General features: G+C 41.1%; 1 protein-coding gene across 2 annotated transcripts; it reads right to left on the bottom strand.

Moving 5' to 3' along the window:
- Positions 1-4,975: 4,975 nt before the first annotated feature.
- Positions 4,976-16,444, bottom strand: LOC144934514 (pituitary tumor-transforming gene 1 protein-interacting protein-like). 2 transcript variants are annotated; one of them, XM_078860361.1, is made up of 7 exons: positions 16,253-16,442; positions 14,313-14,362; positions 10,056-10,164; positions 8,780-8,891; positions 8,045-8,107; positions 6,971-7,017; positions 4,976-6,511 (listed from the first exon to the last, which is right to left on the bottom strand). In XM_078860361.1, exons 1-7 carry the CDS (start codon positions 16,365-16,367, stop codon positions 6,471-6,473), a joined length of 537 nt encoding a protein of 178 aa, XP_078716487.1. In that variant the 5' UTR covers positions 16,368-16,442; the 3' UTR covers positions 4,976-6,470. The 2 variants fall into 2 exon arrangements, with proteins under 2 accessions (XP_078716487.1, XP_078716488.1); XM_078860362.1 differs by lacking the exon at positions 8,045-8,107 and having other exon boundaries at positions 16,253-16,444.
- Between the last annotated feature and the right edge of the window lie 1,333 nt (positions 16,445-17,777).

Here is a 17,777-nt window from a genome sequence, read left to right as displayed (position 1 = left end):
CCACAACCCCGAAACATTCATATGCACTTAATAGGTGCTCGCTCACAGCACTCGCTCCAACATTCTCTGGAGGCTACACGGTTCAGCTTTGTCTTTGCTCTTGCATCGCACTGCATTCGTGCGGTGCCTTCGCGTAAACGTGTGTGCGCTCGCATAAATATTTAACATTGTGTACAAGACTTTTGGGTTCTACTATAAATACCCCTCACACCTCAGCCCGCACCTCTGACCCCTTACAAGCCAAGCCACGCCAGCCACAGCCAAACGGAACCTGTCAATGCCAACTCGTGACACTCTGTGCGTAATATAGCGGCAGACAGGGTTTTTGTAGAGCTGTTTGCGCCTTGCAACGGTCTTTGACGGGTGACACACCAAGGTAACATCACAAGAGGCAATGAAAGTCATTTGCCCCGCTTGTCCATAGGGCGAGTCGGTAATAGCAACACCACTGCATTATACAAATCCATTAACATTTGGACAATCTTTAAAGGAGTTGACGTGACCCTTCCCTGCCTCAGACAGACGGACGGGCGGACAGAGCGAATGCATTTACGCTGTCAACCTTACATTTTGCATTATTCAGAAATGTACGGTCAATCTTTTTCTAAAATGCATACTTTAAGTGGCACATGGCAGTTGAAGTTAGCAAACTTCATGGAAGTAACTTCCCCACGATGGGCTATGCACCTGCAATGATAATAAATAGGGTGTTTTAAAATATTCGACCCAATTTCAAAGCACTATATTTCACGATGGCAACATGTTACAATTACATCAAAAGTTACGGTTTAATGAGTTATCAAGTTTTACTAACCATTTTATAAATGCTCTATGTGCCCTCCACCTGCTGTACGGACAACATTGAGACGATAGTTGAATTCGTCCCAAACGCCTCTAAAAGTGTCTTCTCTTCCGCTGAAATCACCGCTGCCGTGATTCTGTTTTTGAGGTCATCCAGATGAGTCGCTAATGGTGGCACAAAAACACCTCGGTCTTTGACGTATCCCCACAAGAAAAAGTCGCAGGGTGTGATGTCTGGGGATCTTGAGGGCCAAGAGTGTAGCACCAAGTCTTGGGGTCCCGTGTGACCTATCCAACGTTGAGGCAGTGTGTCTTGCGAATGACTGAGGCTAGGGGCTGTTTATGCGCTGTGAGAGGCATCAAGCGGTGATCATTTGAAACTCTATGCCCCGCCCTCTCTATGCCCCGCCCTTTCAAGTGGTAAGAGTTTCATTCATGGGCGGTTCGTGGTTGCAGAGATATAGCGATTTCAAATCTGGTCCATCTTTTTCAAACACTCTGTACATGTACGGCCCTCTTGTCAACCCACTGCTGTATGAGGGCTTCCCCACACCTCTCAGATTGTGGGGGTTATTTGACCATATTTTGGTTGTCACTGACCAGTGAAAATAGTTGGGGTGAGATTTGGTTATTTTTAACGAATCATGATACAATCCAACAATCGGTGCACGATGTAGGGGTCAGGCGAACTCATTGCATGTTACCTATGAGTATAAAAACCGAGCTTCGATTAACGTATCGTGAGGTAAATAATTCATGCTATTGGAAATAGCCAAGGCAAGCCGGATGGCTGCGAATTTTCAGGGCACCTAAATCATAGGGTGAAGGCCGTAATGTATACACATGACAGAATGACATGTTACTTCCCATTATTTTGATAATGCTTAAATTATTCCGAACGATGTGATGTTTTATATATATAGAAAATGTATATCAATAAGGGACATGTGTTCTATAATGCCAAATGATGTGTGCAAAAATCAAACTTCGATCACTGCTATATTTTTTAAACATCAGGATCAATATGTACGTATTGATTCCACGTTATTAACACTAATCTCCAGCCCTTTTCAGTACATTGCTGGATGAAGTCCTCCCCCACGCTCTGTCAGACGGGTTGTTTGACCATACTTCACCACGCTGTTCAGTGCGTGTTGGTAAAGGGGAGAGAAAATAGATTACATGGGGACATATACGTTCAAAGATGGGTTTTGTTGCACGCATAGAATATTGGTATATTGTGCCAGTATCCATATGAAGGCACAGACATTGCATCTGAATCAAATTGTTAATGTGTAAAATTACGTACAGGCTAATCGAATACAAACAGATAACAGATTACCACTAGCCGTGGTCGGATATCAACTCAAAGTCGACTGCTTCATAGCGCAGTGCGCTAACCACTGCGCCACCGCTGCACAGTAGCCTACATCTTTCAGATGACACATTTACACGATGAATGTTGATGTTCGCACTGACGGAAGACATGTTTTTGGTTGGACATCTGTGAAAAAGAGCTGTTTAGCTCATCGGATTCCTCCAGTCTCAATGAAGATTCTGCTTCTGAAGGGTTAGACTCTGGGCCCGGGGTTAGCTTAGATAATTTAGTATTGAGTAGCAGTCACAATCGTTTTGCCGTCACGTCGTGTTACACTGTTACAAAGCAACATGTGCGAATGGAAAATGAAATGTAACATTTCAGGATGAGCAAAATAATTGAATGCGAAAATGTAATTTCATTGCATACACAATGGACACGATCTTTTAGCACAGCGGTTCACGAACTGCGCTCTGAATCCGAAGCATTGAGTTCGATTCCTGCCCACGGATAACATCAGTGGCGAGAGATATATGTACCAGCTCAGGGCCTCTCCTTCTCCACCAACCTACACTGACCAGCGTGATAAATTATGGTCAAAGGTCAAACCACCCGGAAGACCAAAAGGGCGTGGGGAGGCCTTCATCCAGCAGTGGATCGATAGAGGTATCCGCATTATTATTCATATAACACACCAAAGAACACTATTGACAAGTGATTTCATTATTTAATGAAGCCCATAAGGCATGCTTACTGGTGGCGTTGCGGTTTTGTCAAATACAAAGTCAAACCCCCGCGTGACAGAGATGGTGCGGGAAGCCTTAATCCAGCAGTGGATTGACAAAGGTAGCAGTGGATTGACAAAGTAAGGTACAATGTAAATGCAACTGTATCTCAAGACCCACCCTGCCCATTATTATAAACGGTGAGCCAGACGGCAGTAAATGTAAGCCGAGCCTCATTGCCATGTAGCATGTGTCCGTAAGCCCCGCTGAGACCACACCTGGCAGCCACAAGGTTAAAGCCTCCCGTATTTTATTCCAGTTTCGCCCATTTCAGCATCCAGTATTATTGCTAACGCTCGCAGATCCAGTACCACGCGGCTGCGGCAGAACGCGCAATCACCGACGTGCCGATTTCTGGACAGAAATCTATCCAAATGGGAATGCAATTGGGCACATAAATCAATGAGCGAGTGATTTTAAACCGTGGCAACAACAAACTTTCTTTAGGCAATGTCGCACGAGAGTTTAATAAGTAGACGCACAGATTAATTGTGTAGTAATTTGAAATGGTAAAACAAAATAGGATTCGCGAGGCGGGGCTGCGGGGGGGGGGGACTAAGCTTTCACTTGCTTCAAAGATGTGAATTATGTCTCAGCAATGCCCCCACGTGGAAACGCACAACTTGGCTTGAAACCGTTTACTGCAGCCATAATAATGCGTGCGTCATCCGCGAACTTCTATTCAAATGTTTCCCAGAGGGCTGTGGCATGAAGCGATGGTGCAGTGATTAGTATCTTGCGCTATGAACCCAGCGAACCTCATTTTTATTCCCATCCACGACTAACATCGGTGGCGAGTGATATTGGAATCGGACCAAGTGATCCCCCCCCCCCCAATCTTCAACCTGCACGGACCAGCGTGAAGTATGGTAGAACAAAACCATTACCTAAAGTGGTAGGATGCCCTTATCCAGCAGTGGATTGACATGGGGCTGAACATGACTTTGGGTAAGCTACACAAAGCACACATTCAATCAACTGTTTTGAAATGAAAGATGTAATACTTTAATAAATCTCCGTGTATCACGTCAAATTGCCAACATTTCTGAATCTGAATATATATTTATACTGGAGGAATCCGATGAACTAAAACGCTGTTTTTCCACAAATTAACCACAATACCTTGCCGATCAATCCACTGCCAATTTTTCTGAAGATAGCTTTTCTTTAAAGATGCATCTTGGCAAACTCAAGCTATTAACAAATATTCTTCATACGAACCACCAAAAAATGTAAGGTTATAAAGTTATAGAGCAAGGAGGTGGCTGAGCACTGTGCCAGCACTGCTAAGAACCCTCGTGACTGAATTCAGCCACACGTCAACAAATGCGTAGCGAGTTCATGGTTCTGAGAAGGGTTTTCCTGTCATGAGATGAGCATTTGTCTAAGGCAGGGTATATGGATGTGTGTATACAGTATAAAGGTCACATTAGGGATCTCAGAAGTAGTTATATTAGATGCAATGCTCTGCGAGTTCCAAATTGACACAAACGCTCATGCCATGATACTGTGCACACTTAGCAAAACAATGGCAAGACAAAAATCTAAATTTGGTATCAAAACAAAACGTAATGCTGTATCCAGCTTGCAAAAACACTAATCCAATTCTGTATTATAAAAAAGTAATCCATTCAAACTAGAATTTCCGTGTTTGATCACTGTGCCACATGGCTTTGTTCTGTCCACAGGAACACCTTGTGCTAGGCATTCTGAATAATCTTTAATCTTTTAAGCATCGATTTTCCACGGAACTTTCAAGCATTTTCATGTAAAAAATATTCATAACCATGTCTCTGTTCTCAGGAAAGAGCCTACAACTCAGGGAAGGCAACAGCATTCCTAAGATATAAGAGATGAACATATTTACAATAGTCCCAAAATTTTGTGTTAAATAAACTACTGCACCTGGTGAATTAATTTACGTTTTAAAGTCAGTTTATAACATTAAGCATCATTATCATTTCAAGGCATGAATGCTGCTATTAATGTAATCACAATTTAAATTGATAAATTCTCATTACCATTCCACACAACATCATACAATGAAACAAAGGCATAATCCACAGGGAAAAGAGATTCAGGGACATTTATTTTCAGGCTAATTTGAACCCAACACCATTTGTTAATTCCCGGTGCACAGCTTAAACAAAACCATTTCAGTAGCCACATATACACATGAGATATACAAAGAGACCTAAGAAAATCGTGAAGAACACCTGGAATGTAAGATTCAATATAGACAGCTGTTGTCAATTCACAAACGCATTCCATTTGATTACTAAAGTGTATTTTTATGAACACAAAAAAATGTACGTAACTTTTCACATTTAGCTTTAAAACACACGAGAAAAAAAAGTGTTTTATCGGTGAAGAAAAACAAATAACGGCACAATAAACAATGTCCAGTGTGTAGCACACATAATAGCAATGGGAATATAATCTCAGATGCATACAGTATTTGTGCACGATATAACGGCCACATTTTTTGAAGATTAAATAAAAATCATCCGTGAATTTTATTATTTTCTATCTTTAATCAAATGTGGCTGTGCCCTGTGACAATTAGACCACCATCCTCGTAGCAAGTGTAATGAATGTGAACAGAAAGGGTGGAAAACAGAGGTGAATGGGCAGGGGGGGGGGATAAATGGGGGGCCACACAGGATAGACACAGTGGATGAATAGGATGGATTTTAAAAGTGGACGTGGTTCAATGGGCAAGGTGGAGAGGTAGCGAGGGTGGACATTGGGGCTACACACGGTGGACAAATCAGGCAGGTAGATGTTGTGGGCGAGTACGACGGATAGTGACAGTGGACGTGGTTGGACAGACAGGATGGATAGGCAGGAAGGGCGGAAACTGGGTTGCACTCACTGCTTATCACTCATCAGTGGCGAGACGTGACCTTACTGCCATCTACACCAATGTTTCTCAACTCCAGCTTTCCAGGATCACCAACCATTCAGAATCAGAATCTTTACGTATCATGGATGCACTGTGCACTGGCTTAATTTGAATATAAATATAAAAACTGGTCAATCAAGAAAAGTCAGACCCTAGTAGGGGGGGGAATTAGGACTGAGTTGAGAAACACAGGCCCACAGCGGCTGTTGTTTTACAATCATGTCAGGTCGAGATTATTGATTCCATGACACGAGCGCGTTAATTTACGTTAATTCTTCAGTTGCTTCGATTCCAAGCACCTGGAGGTCGCGATTAATAAAACACAAAAGGGGCTCTACAAATGAGACTAATGCCTCGCCACTGGCTCTCTTTAAACCAATTTCCCCGCGTGTCAGATCACAAATAGGTTGAGGATGTGGCGAGGGATGTGCGGGGGCAGGGGGGCAGATGAAGTAAATGTACAGATGAGCTAGTGGTGCTGATGTGTTGATCTCCCAGGATGGTCATTAATTCACCCTCCTCCTCCTACTCTGCTCTCCCTCGCTCTCTCCCACCGATAGCAGCATATTCCAACGTGCAAACAGAAATCCCCGTGTGCTGTTTAGGTGAAGGGTTGACCTTGCAGAGAACACCGCTCCTTAAGGGTAGGTGCCCCCGGCTCTTAGATCAACAGCGAGTGAGCCTCCTCATCCTTTAGCAAACCTGAATCAGAACACACACAAACTCACTGGTGGTACAGCGTTCACTGATTTTACTCAAGTGCATCCAATAACAGCTACCTTTGAAAGAGACCGAATGTATGGGGTTTGTCAAACTGCATAAAAAACTGAAAATAATAAAAAGTAATCAGTAAATCAGCCTGTGTGGAATATTCGTCCATTTCGCACACATTGGTTAACATGAACTACATTTAAAATATATATTTTTATAGTTTAATACTGCTGCAGGAATTAATAATTAATTCTATAACCAATAATCCAATGTGGCTATGATATGTTTTGAATAAAGTGCACTTTGGTGTCATTTACGACTCTCAGTGGAGCTTTGCTAAGCAACGAGCTGTGTTAATCATCAGGCGTTTTCCTCCAGTAAACAGCACACACAGAGCTGCAGTGTACCTACTCTATGATGTAATGTGCAGACTCGTTGAAAACAACTTACCATATTTCTTGCGGATTTGATCCTGCTTAGCCCTTCGCTCGGCCTTCCTGTTGAGTGGAAACATACGTACGCAGTTAGACTTGAAGGCAAACGTGAACAGTGGATAAGGTACCAGGGCATTCGACCGTATTACGGATGTGAAGTCCCTTTTATGACGACACTAAAACCTGGTTATTATAAAAAAAAATTTGTGTTTAGATTGTTGTCCTTCCCCCACACCTCCAATTAGCATGGTTGCCCATGTACGGTGCGAAAAAAGTTCAACATACGTACATACATAAGTATACAAGCACCTAGAATCTGTCTGATCTTGTTAGATCTCAGAAGCTAAGCAGGGTTGTGCTTGGATGGGTGACCACCATCTACGCCAGTTTGTCATAGGTGACATCGGGACTACATTACGTGGTCAGAAAAGTGCAAAGTAACAAATCCATTGTTGTACAACATTTAGAAGTATACACATACGTATATGCTTCGAGCCTTCACCGACAAATGTGTTGAAGTATCGTAAAATTATCCCCATGGCATGGGGAGTCATCAAAGGGCAGATAGACCAAAGGGTTGTACATGTACAGAGTTAAAATATGAAAATGGTTTGTTGATTACATAACATAAAATTTTGCATACATTATTTTTCTTACCCAAATTAGCGTCACGAATTGGACGTTACATCCATAACACTGTGGAAAGCTCTGACTGAAAATGAATTTCTATCCATTCATATTATAGCAATTCAAACTGGTAGCATGATATAGAGGGATACAGACAATAACATATTTATTTTTGTTAGTAGCTAAAGTCAGAAAACTGATGACACTTTTCAGTATATACATATACACACTGTTTTACGAAATACAGTATATGTCGCATGTCCGACTCACTGTGGACTCCGGTATGGTTAAATATGTTCAAATGTCAGATAAGTGATCATCTAAAGAATGTGGCACTTATACCATGCACAAATACTGGACTGGGTGTGGCCGGTTAATTGACGGCTACGCGACAGTCGGATATGCATTGGTGTACTGCCCAACACCGCATATAATGTGTTGAGTTCGGCAGAAAGACACAAACCTCTTCTGGGCCTGCCGCTTTTTCACCTCCTGCTCCCGAGACCACTGCTCTTCATCCCTAGAACTAATCACGAACTCACGTCATTCAACCTGGCCTGCAATGTCCAATACAGTTCATTGTGCGGGTCCTGAATTTTCTGTGAATTCTGAGATTATCACAATATTCTACGAATGAAACTGGCCAATCAATTAAATCATATCACCCGCCCTTGAATCAAGAACATATATATTGAAAATATTGTTGCAATGCATTAAAACTTAAGGGCTTTGAAAATTGGTTTTATAAAATCATTAGGAAGGAGCCATATGTGCAATCGTGCAAGCTAATATGTCACTGCTAATAAAGCTTATTCAAGGAGCCATTTCCCTGTTTATACATTTAAATTACATTGCAATACTTTATTAGATTTAGTTCAATATGAACACTCGTCTACATTGTTTTGATTTCAAAAGGTTTAATCACTCAATAAGAAATACGAACAGTGCAGAGCACACCACATTTTTAGCATTTTGCCAAAGTATTGTTGTAAAGCGTCTACGGAATTACAAAAGATATATGGGCAGATATTCAAAAGCATTTGACTAGATGGCATTCATTTGTCATTTCAGAAATTAGACAAAAAAACATGCATTCAACTAAATTAAATATGTATAGAGAAATGGATTTTGTCGTCATAGAAAAGTACATTGGCCATCCATAAAGCATAACTGGCTCTAGCTCTATTTAGATTCTTACCTTTGAGGCTGCTTGCAGCAGCGACAGCAGCACCAGCAGCAGCAGACGACGATGGTGATTATCAGCACGCCAGCCACGACCGCTGCAGCGATGAGCAGAACCTCTAAATTTACTGCAAGCACATGGGCATGGAAATACACACACTTTCAGCCTCATTTGCCCAACAGATGCATAGCCAAAATCATCTCCATCATTCTCTCAGAGCTCCTGTTTGGCTTCATTAAGATGCACACACGTGTTAAGATAAATCTCATGTTGACCTCTCCTTGTATTCTTTCAATTTCTTTAATGAACAACGCTTCATTGTACTAATTGGCAAAGGTATGAAACCTGAAAAAAATTGCTGAAATATGGTCTATAAATAAGTTGTATTAAAATATAACAGAGATTTATATGGTATCTAAATACATTTATTCTTCACGGTTTATATAATATATTCTGGGTAAATACTAGTGAAGTCTTTTTTTCAAAACAAGTCTATGACATGGCCTAGTAGTAGCCCATTCCCAGCTTGTTGCAGATATGTATGGGTCGAATCGGCCACCCTGATTAATACTGCAGGTGATTGACCGTAAACATATGCAAGGTCTGCTTCACAGTGGGTGTTAAAAGGTCCTGTGATGTCATTCACAAGAGTAGGTAATTGTGTGCTGGTGCAATTGTCTAAATTTGCCACATTTGAACAATTGCTTGCAAAATACTGAATTTGAATAGACATAGCAATACATTTTCCTTATACTGCAAAAACTTGGCAGGATACTCCTGAATAAGAATCATGAGACTCGGTGCCTTTCATGGGTGAGCAAGCAGGAGGATAATATTTGTATATGCCAGGCACATCCCTTTTTGTTGTAAAGAGCCTCGTAAATGCTCGTTCTGACCGAAAGTAACCTGGTACCTATGTAGCATTTAAGATTATCTATGACTGTGATCTAGTTAACCAAACATTTTCATAATCCTAATATTATGGTGTATGGAAATGTAAAAATTATTCAAATTTACGAGCTGAGAAATGGAAACAGTTGTGTCAATCAAGAATCCATCTTACACGAGGGGGACAAATGGAGTGTTTTCAGTTGACCGTAACAATAACATTTCATTATACGACATGTTTTAGTTTTCCGCAAGTGGACCATGTTTATTTCCTTTTATCGAAAGTAAAAATACACCAAGTTACAACGATTGTGAGTAGCGTGGCTGCGTGAGTGTGCATGCAGGAATGTTCTGCATTCAGTTCGAAGCATGCCCCCGGGGGGCGGGGAGGTGCGGCACCCACTCCAGCAGATGCCCCAGTGAACATCGGACAGTGAGCAGTTCAGCCCGTGTGGCAGAATGCGGCCTCTCGGATAATCAAGGCACAGTGAGGTGTTGTTGCACCATAGGCACTGAAAGAGACACACCGCACCACCCACACAGTGAGAAACCATTGTTGTGCAGAAAACAACACGCAGGTAAACACAGGGCTATGGTGGCAAGATGTTAACTAGCTTGCCTGGTATACAGGAGGTCGCGGGTTTTATCCTGACCCTGACACTTGTAGATTTGGAGTTTGCATGTTCTCCCCGTGGTCGTGTGGATTTTTCTCCGGGTCCTCCGTTTTTTCCTCCACATTTAAAAACATATGTTTAGGCTATTTGGCCGCCTTAAATTTCAACACGATAAGCCACTTTGTTGAGCTATAATTTGTGGCCAGGTTGCTTCTGAAAAAGATCTATATAGCTCTGTGGGCCTTACCTAGTAACATAAAACATTGTTTAGTTTTTATAGTTTTCGTTGGGTTTGTCAGGTTCAATAACCCGGAATATATTTGCACACCACGTCCAGTATTTCACTATGGCTGTGGCTGCTAGTCAAATGCTTTTCCAGTCTACCAGCCACCTGTAAAATATTTAGTGAAAAAATTAATGATTATTAATGTCCCAATTTGACCGGAATGTTGAGCACCTGTGGCATAAATGAAACACTTATCCAGCAGTTGAATTGACATCAAAGATTCTCCCCAATTCAAACACCAGCTTTTCACTGCAATATAAAATCAGAAAAATACCTATTGCTCACCTGGAAGTAGTAGCATGATTTAATCAACACACCTGATTTGTATATCTTGCTTTAGCTCACAAACCTGGTTGGTTCTGCATTAATAAACCCTGAAACTGGATATTAGAGGACACTACAGCAAACAAACAGCAGGGATTTGGCCAGCTGATGTCACCATTTTTGGACTGATTTTCATCGTGGGTTGGGCCAGATTTAGAGGACAAAATTTAATACATCCATCCATGACCCAGAATTCCATGCAAAAAATAAACATTACATATTTCAATAAAATGACAACGGTTCATATTAGTGTTTTAAATCCAACAAAAAAGCATCACATGAAAAAACATCCAGTTAAAGTGGATATATTTAAGCTGTGACAACTGTTAATTTGCATTGTGTGTCACTTAGACAGAGGTTGACTCACTGCTCTATGCGTGATCAGAATGGACACTCCATCTCATAAGATGCCAATATAACTATTGAAATAAAATATATGAATATACATAAACATTTTGTTATGTTTATTATGTTTATGAAAGTGGTAAGGTTTTCCATTTGTGCGTGTACATCACAGCCAATTGCAGTTCTTCTTCTTGGTTCTTTCGGTAAAGTCACGTAGAAGGGAAGTAATAAAATAATACAAATAAAACATAATAAAATAATTCTCACGACGTTTCGGCCACAACACAAGCAGCCGTCCTTTTTTTTTTAGACGCTGTCGCCTCGACAGACCTGGTCTTCACCTGAGGACGGCTGCTTGTGTTGTGGTCGAAACGTCGTGAGAATGATTTTATTATTTTTTATTTTTATTATTTTATTACTTCCCTTCTACGTGACTTTACCGAAAAAACCAAGAAGATGAATCCCTGCAGTCACGAAAGCTTTAAATCGAAATTGCAGTTCTGTATATATATTTTATTTCTATAGAACAATTTTAAAATGTATTTTGTTATTAAACATACCAACATCAACACAACCCAAAAGGAGTCCAGAGAGTATCCTTCAATATTACTAATTCGAAAACATATCCAACCTTCCAAGAGAACGGAGGCATGCATGTCATTTTTCAATGAAAGTTTGAAGGACACATGACAGCCTACTACACCAGGGGTCAGCAACCTGCGGCTCTGGAGCTGCATGTGGCTCTGAAGAACTGCTTTGTGGCGTTATTCACGTGTATCGTGTGTCTTCAAATATTGAATTTGACCTAATTTGAAAAAATGTCTCTTGTTATTTTGGTTGCCGACCCTTGGCGTATACAGACCCATGGTCAGAGACTATTAGAGGGCCCAAACAGAAAACATTCAATCATAAATACATTAGTTTTGCCAGGCTGCACCGCCAACAACAGCCTTGAGATATATAATAATAATGCTAACGGGTGGACCCCTCTCACTTTTGTAGCAATATACCATCATTCACTATCCTGCCAACATGGCATGGTGGTCAGCATGCTTGGCTCATAATTGGAGCCTTGCGAGTACAATTCCTGGTCGGGCGTTCACTTGGGCCTTCAGGCCTACATTCCTTGGTGCAGGTGGGGTACACAGATGAAGAGGCGGAGAAGCACAATACGATAGATTTTTTATGCATTGCCCTCTGCTTCCCACAACCTGACCTCATAGCCTCTGACATCTGTTTAATGCATTGTTATCCATACAATGCGTTATCCACACTGAACTCTGATTACCTTCCTTTATCTAATGGGATAGGGGAAATTCCAGGTGATCTTGTCATCGGCAACTAGCAATATTGCTACATTATGAAAATGAAACAAATGTATTATTTCAGCATAGCTCAGGACTCTCAAACGACCTAATTATCAGTGGCTGTGCAGTGAGTCCGACTCCTAAAATGCTATTCGTCAGCAACTTAAACTGTAACATGTCCGTTCAATATGATATTTTCCCTAATACAGTTGACAGCTTAATGTATCAGGCATATCCAATCTAATGGCCTTTCATTATATTTAGGATGTCCCTACAGTTATCCACTCACTCTGCAAATCCAACGTATGAAGTTGGTTATCATTTCACACTTAAGATTTGCTTCCAAGTAGAGAATATTTTATCTAAAAAAAATACGTAAAGATACTTACAAGCAAGTGTTTGCCTTGTGCCTTAAACGCACCCATGCTTATAAAATTTCGCACTCCAAGTGCTTCAAAAATAAGTAGGACATTTTGCAAGGACTTCCTGAGACTCAATTATTCTAACATTTAAGGGATTAAAAGAAAATATGGGGGGGGGGGGGGGGTAGAGGCGGTGCACTGGTTTGTGCACTGCGTTATGAATCAAGAGTTTAATAGTCACAGCTAACATAAGTGACGACCAATATTTTTACTGGACCTGGGTCCCTCTTTCACCAACCTGTACTGCCTGCCCAGCATGGTAAAATAAGAGTTTAACAACCTCCCATGACTCAGCAGCCATTGGGAGACCTTCATTCAGAAGTGGATTGACAAAGGAATGAAAATAATTATTTATTATGAAGAGAAAATGTTGTATCTAAAGATTACAAGCACCCACCATTTTCATCATGGGACCTCCTGTGCCAGTGTCAAAATAGGTGAACAGCTACATATAAGAATAGGTTTTCCCATTTTGGTGTTTCCAGAAAAAAGGGGAAAACCTATTCTTATATTTTGACACTGGCAAAGGAGGTCCCATGATGTAGCTGCTCACCCCGAGCTCATTGTCTTGATTGTTTATTGTCTTTGTGCTGTTTGCCTTTTGGCGTCCTCTGGTTAACACTGTTTGAGACTAGGCTCTAAAGAAAGCTGTCTCTGGTGTGGACCAATCAGTTTCAAAGACAATGCATATACTGTCAGAGCATGTTTTCTGTTTGTATTTTCACTACAAGTATCTGTGGTTAATGCAGACATGATTCCTTGCAAAAGGTTTCAGTTTGGTGTTTTAACATCTTAACACTTGTTTTGTTGGGGGAAAACCTCTTCTTATACCCAGCATTTTGATGTGTTTGTTAATCACATGCATCCTGGGTGGCACTCAAATGACATTTCACTTTAACATTAATATTACTTAGGAGGTTGCCGGGTGACTCATGGGTTAGACCGGTTCGCCGGCTCTGGTGAAATGCTGGGTTTGAATCTGGGTTTCATTTACCTGTGATTAAACCGAGTTCTCACGTGAAATGAGTTTGACGATCTCGGTAAAGTCACCAATGGCCGTTAAAATTGGGGTTTTCACTTATATGGCAACATTCTACACAAGAGTTGTTAAAAAGCCAGTATTGAATGAGATGCGATGAACACTTTTTTTCAGGGAAGACAAACGTTGTACAATGAGTGTTGAATAAAAGGCTTATTAATGTGAAATCTGTTGTATTCTGTGACATAATGTCGAGGGTTGTCCTCACACAGGCTGGTGCACTGCAAGGTGTAAAAGTTCTGAATGACAACCTTTTAATGTCTTTGCCACTTAACATGATGCGTGCAGCACATTTGAAAATGGGGTGAAAATGAATGGCTTACCTTCAGATCCCTTACGCACATCTCACAACTTCCATTGTGCACATCACATCCTGCACGACAGAACGTCACAAAGGGCATGATTTTTTTTTTTTAAACTAGTACATTAGTATCTGCTACATACGGTTAGTTATATGGTCATAGAATTAAACTAAAGCCATATAACCTGAAAATAACATCTTTCATGAGCACCAATTAGGCGTTTTTACTCTACAGTAGAATACACCAGTCTCCTGATGACCTCGCGAGGCAAGCAGATCTCGCATTTAGCTCCTGAGCATAGATAAACACCAGAATAGAATACTGTTATTCACCTGAGTAGTTCTTATAACCTAATTACTTTAGAATGGCCTAGTTCCATGTCGTGTGTTTTTTTACATCTCACTCTAATGAATCTAGATGAACCTGTATTTTTACAGATGCAAACCCGTATTGTATACTGCTGTATTATATGCAAATCGAAAATGTGCTTACATTTGTTTGCCGTATGACTGGATTTATGACCGGATTTATGACCGTGATATGGAAATGCTTCCTGAGTTCATGGAGCCAGGACTCAGTTTTAGGGTTTAAGGATTTGTTTAGGGACAAGGTTATCCGTAGGTTTTGTGATCCAATTACAAATGGGGCTAATGAACTTAAATCCCATACTTGTTCACCCATGTGGTTTACCCGTATTTTTGTACAGGAAACTTTAGTTTTCAGGTCCATACGGTGTACTGCCGTTTCAATACAAAAAAAAAATCGATTTTTGTCTATTTGTTTGTGTTTCTCCCTTGTGATATGACTTTGTAGGATGAACGTTGCAATGTCTAAGGGCACGGGGTGACCGATAAGGTCTGAATTGGACTGTAATAATATACGCAACTGATAATGGTTTGACAGGAATGAAACACTAACCACCAATTACAATCAAACTCGTGGTATCAGAATACATAACGTATCATTCCTATATCTTTAATATAATTCGAGTCCACATTAGCACGCGTAGTCGTGTAGAATAGAGGGATCCATTAGCTAAAATATTATATCCCAAATGAGGCGATAGGAGTGGGGCATTGTACGTTCATTGTTTAGATGCAATGCCATTTTATTTCCATCAGGCCAATCTCAAAGTGCTGCGCTTGGTTTCAACACAACTAGTTGTTGTTGATGATATTTATATTAATTTGACTCGAGGAAGCCACTATATACAGTAGTGCAAAACAATAACACATTTCAGCCCTTTTGTCAATCCCATTTCTGGCCTAAGGCCTGCGCTGTTCACGCCGTATCGGTCGAGGCGAGCGGGTTGTCTTGACTATACTTCACCACACAGGTTAGTAGGGACGGGTGAATATTGCGGTAAAAGTTGGGGGGTTAAGGGACACCGATGGGACACCGATGAACGACTGCTGCTGTCCTTGTTATCTTTACATTTCAACTCTGTGGCTTTAAAGCGGAATCAGAACCCGTGATCCATCGCTACCCACGTCGATGTAGATTATACAGTGGAGTGCCTCATCATCACCATCGTCCACAAATGGATGAAGGCCTCCACCAATTCTCACGATCCTGAGATTTGTCAGAATACACCGAGAACGAGCTTATTTCATCGCTCCATCTCCCACCTCCGAGGGCATCTTCTCGGACGCGTTATTAAGGGCATCCACAAAGCTGTACGATTACAGTCCCGTAATAATGCATCATCATTGCAACGCTCAACACGACCACGTATTAAAGGGCACATCTACAACACAACACTGACCCCATCTCCCACCACCCCTATCCACGACGGGCTAAATTATTCGAATAATAAAATGTTAAGGGAAGGGCCCTACATTGCGAGAAGGCAAAAACAATGCCCGCAGAAGATGAAAAACGCGTCTGCGAACGCGTGTGGCCGTCGTAATGTCTTGCCACATCAGCAGAGAGTTGTGCACAAAGGGGGGCAAACTCCTCACCGAATCCTCCTCGATCCTCGCCGGACCCTGGGCCGTCGTCCCAGGGGAAATTCACTTGTGCCAGGGTTTGGGCAGCGATGCCCAGCACACACAGGATCGTCCACAGGGCCTCCATCGCCACGACGCCACCCAATGCCCACCTATCCCAAACTCTACGTCTACGCGTCTTCCTTACAGTGCGTAGTGCCAGTAGTAGTAGTAATAATAAAATAAATGTGTCGCAATAAGACGACTTACAGCGCTCGGTGTCCTTCGTGTGGTAGTCGAGCGCCCTCCCGTGGCAAGTGCTGGGATGGTGCAGCTGTTGGGGCCTCCAGGCTGAAATTGCAACAATCAATCTGCAAAAATCAATCTGCAAAATCAATCTGCAAAAATTAATTTGCAAAAATCAATTTGCAAAAATCTATTTGCAAAAATCAATCTGCAAAAATCAATCTGCAAAAATCAATATGCAAAAATCAAGATTAAATCTGCAACGCTCATCTCGAACATCGCGAGTGGTGGGCACGTCAATGCCATGGGGATGGCCGAGAAAGGAGGGCCTTTTCCGTCTCAGGTTTCAATTTGGTTCAGTAAGAATAAGTCATGCAATAAAAAAAAATATTGAAGTATATTCGACTGCTGCTTGATATAAAGTAGTTGTTCTGCTCATCATAGTTTCTCGTCTAGAGGAGTTCTGAGTTTGCTGAAATAATTTGATTTAGAACACTGCCCCAGTCAACCATTATTGTATTGTTCAGTCATAATTTGTCTCCAAATTACAAATGCGATAAGATCCACGTCTTCTTTGCCAGTTTTCAAGGAATTCTAAATGGGCCAATGTGCCACCCAATACCACTGGGCTAAACAGAATCATAATCTGAATGATTGAGTTATTTGGTCTGGACTTCATCACGCTTGACGCCGTTTCAAAATGTGTAATAATTCAACACCCTCTGTGGACAAAAAATATTGTGTTATTAGACAGTCTTGCAAACTGGAATTCAACATATGATGGCTCATAATAGGTTCATAAGCTTTTAACAACAGTGAAACATTTGTAAGAAACTTCCTGGAGAATGCAAGTCAAGCTGAAGTTACTTCTGAGAAATAGTCCTTGTAATTTCGATGATCTATGCAAAACAGACAACTGACTGAAATTGGGTTGCTGCCATATTGATATAAATATAAAGTCCAGTTTACAAATATCTGAAATTCGTTAAGACTCAATAACACGTGAAGAACATATGAAGGTTGGTTGTGAGATAAATTGTCAATACTGTACCTGACACGTACCATGATACAATATGTCACAAGGCATGCATATAAGCTGTTCATCTCTGCCAAAGGATTACTTAACCTTTCACATTTAATCGTTTATAAATGCAGTGTCTGAGTTTATGGCATTGTATGCAACAACTCCACACCTGGCACATATCACATCATCCCATGAAATGTTGAGTTGAAAAAAAAATATTATATGTTTGGCTCTCTAAATTTGAGCACTAATTAGTACAGTACTTAAAGATCACAATAAAGGTGTAAA

Source organism: Lampetra fluviatilis, chromosome 10 (genome assembly GCF_964198595.1).
Source record: "Lampetra fluviatilis chromosome 10, kcLamFluv1.1, whole genome shotgun sequence".
Lineage (NCBI taxonomy): Eukaryota > Metazoa > Chordata > Hyperoartia > Petromyzontiformes > Petromyzontidae > Lampetra > Lampetra fluviatilis.
This window is presented reverse-complemented; position numbering and strand designations above follow the sequence as displayed.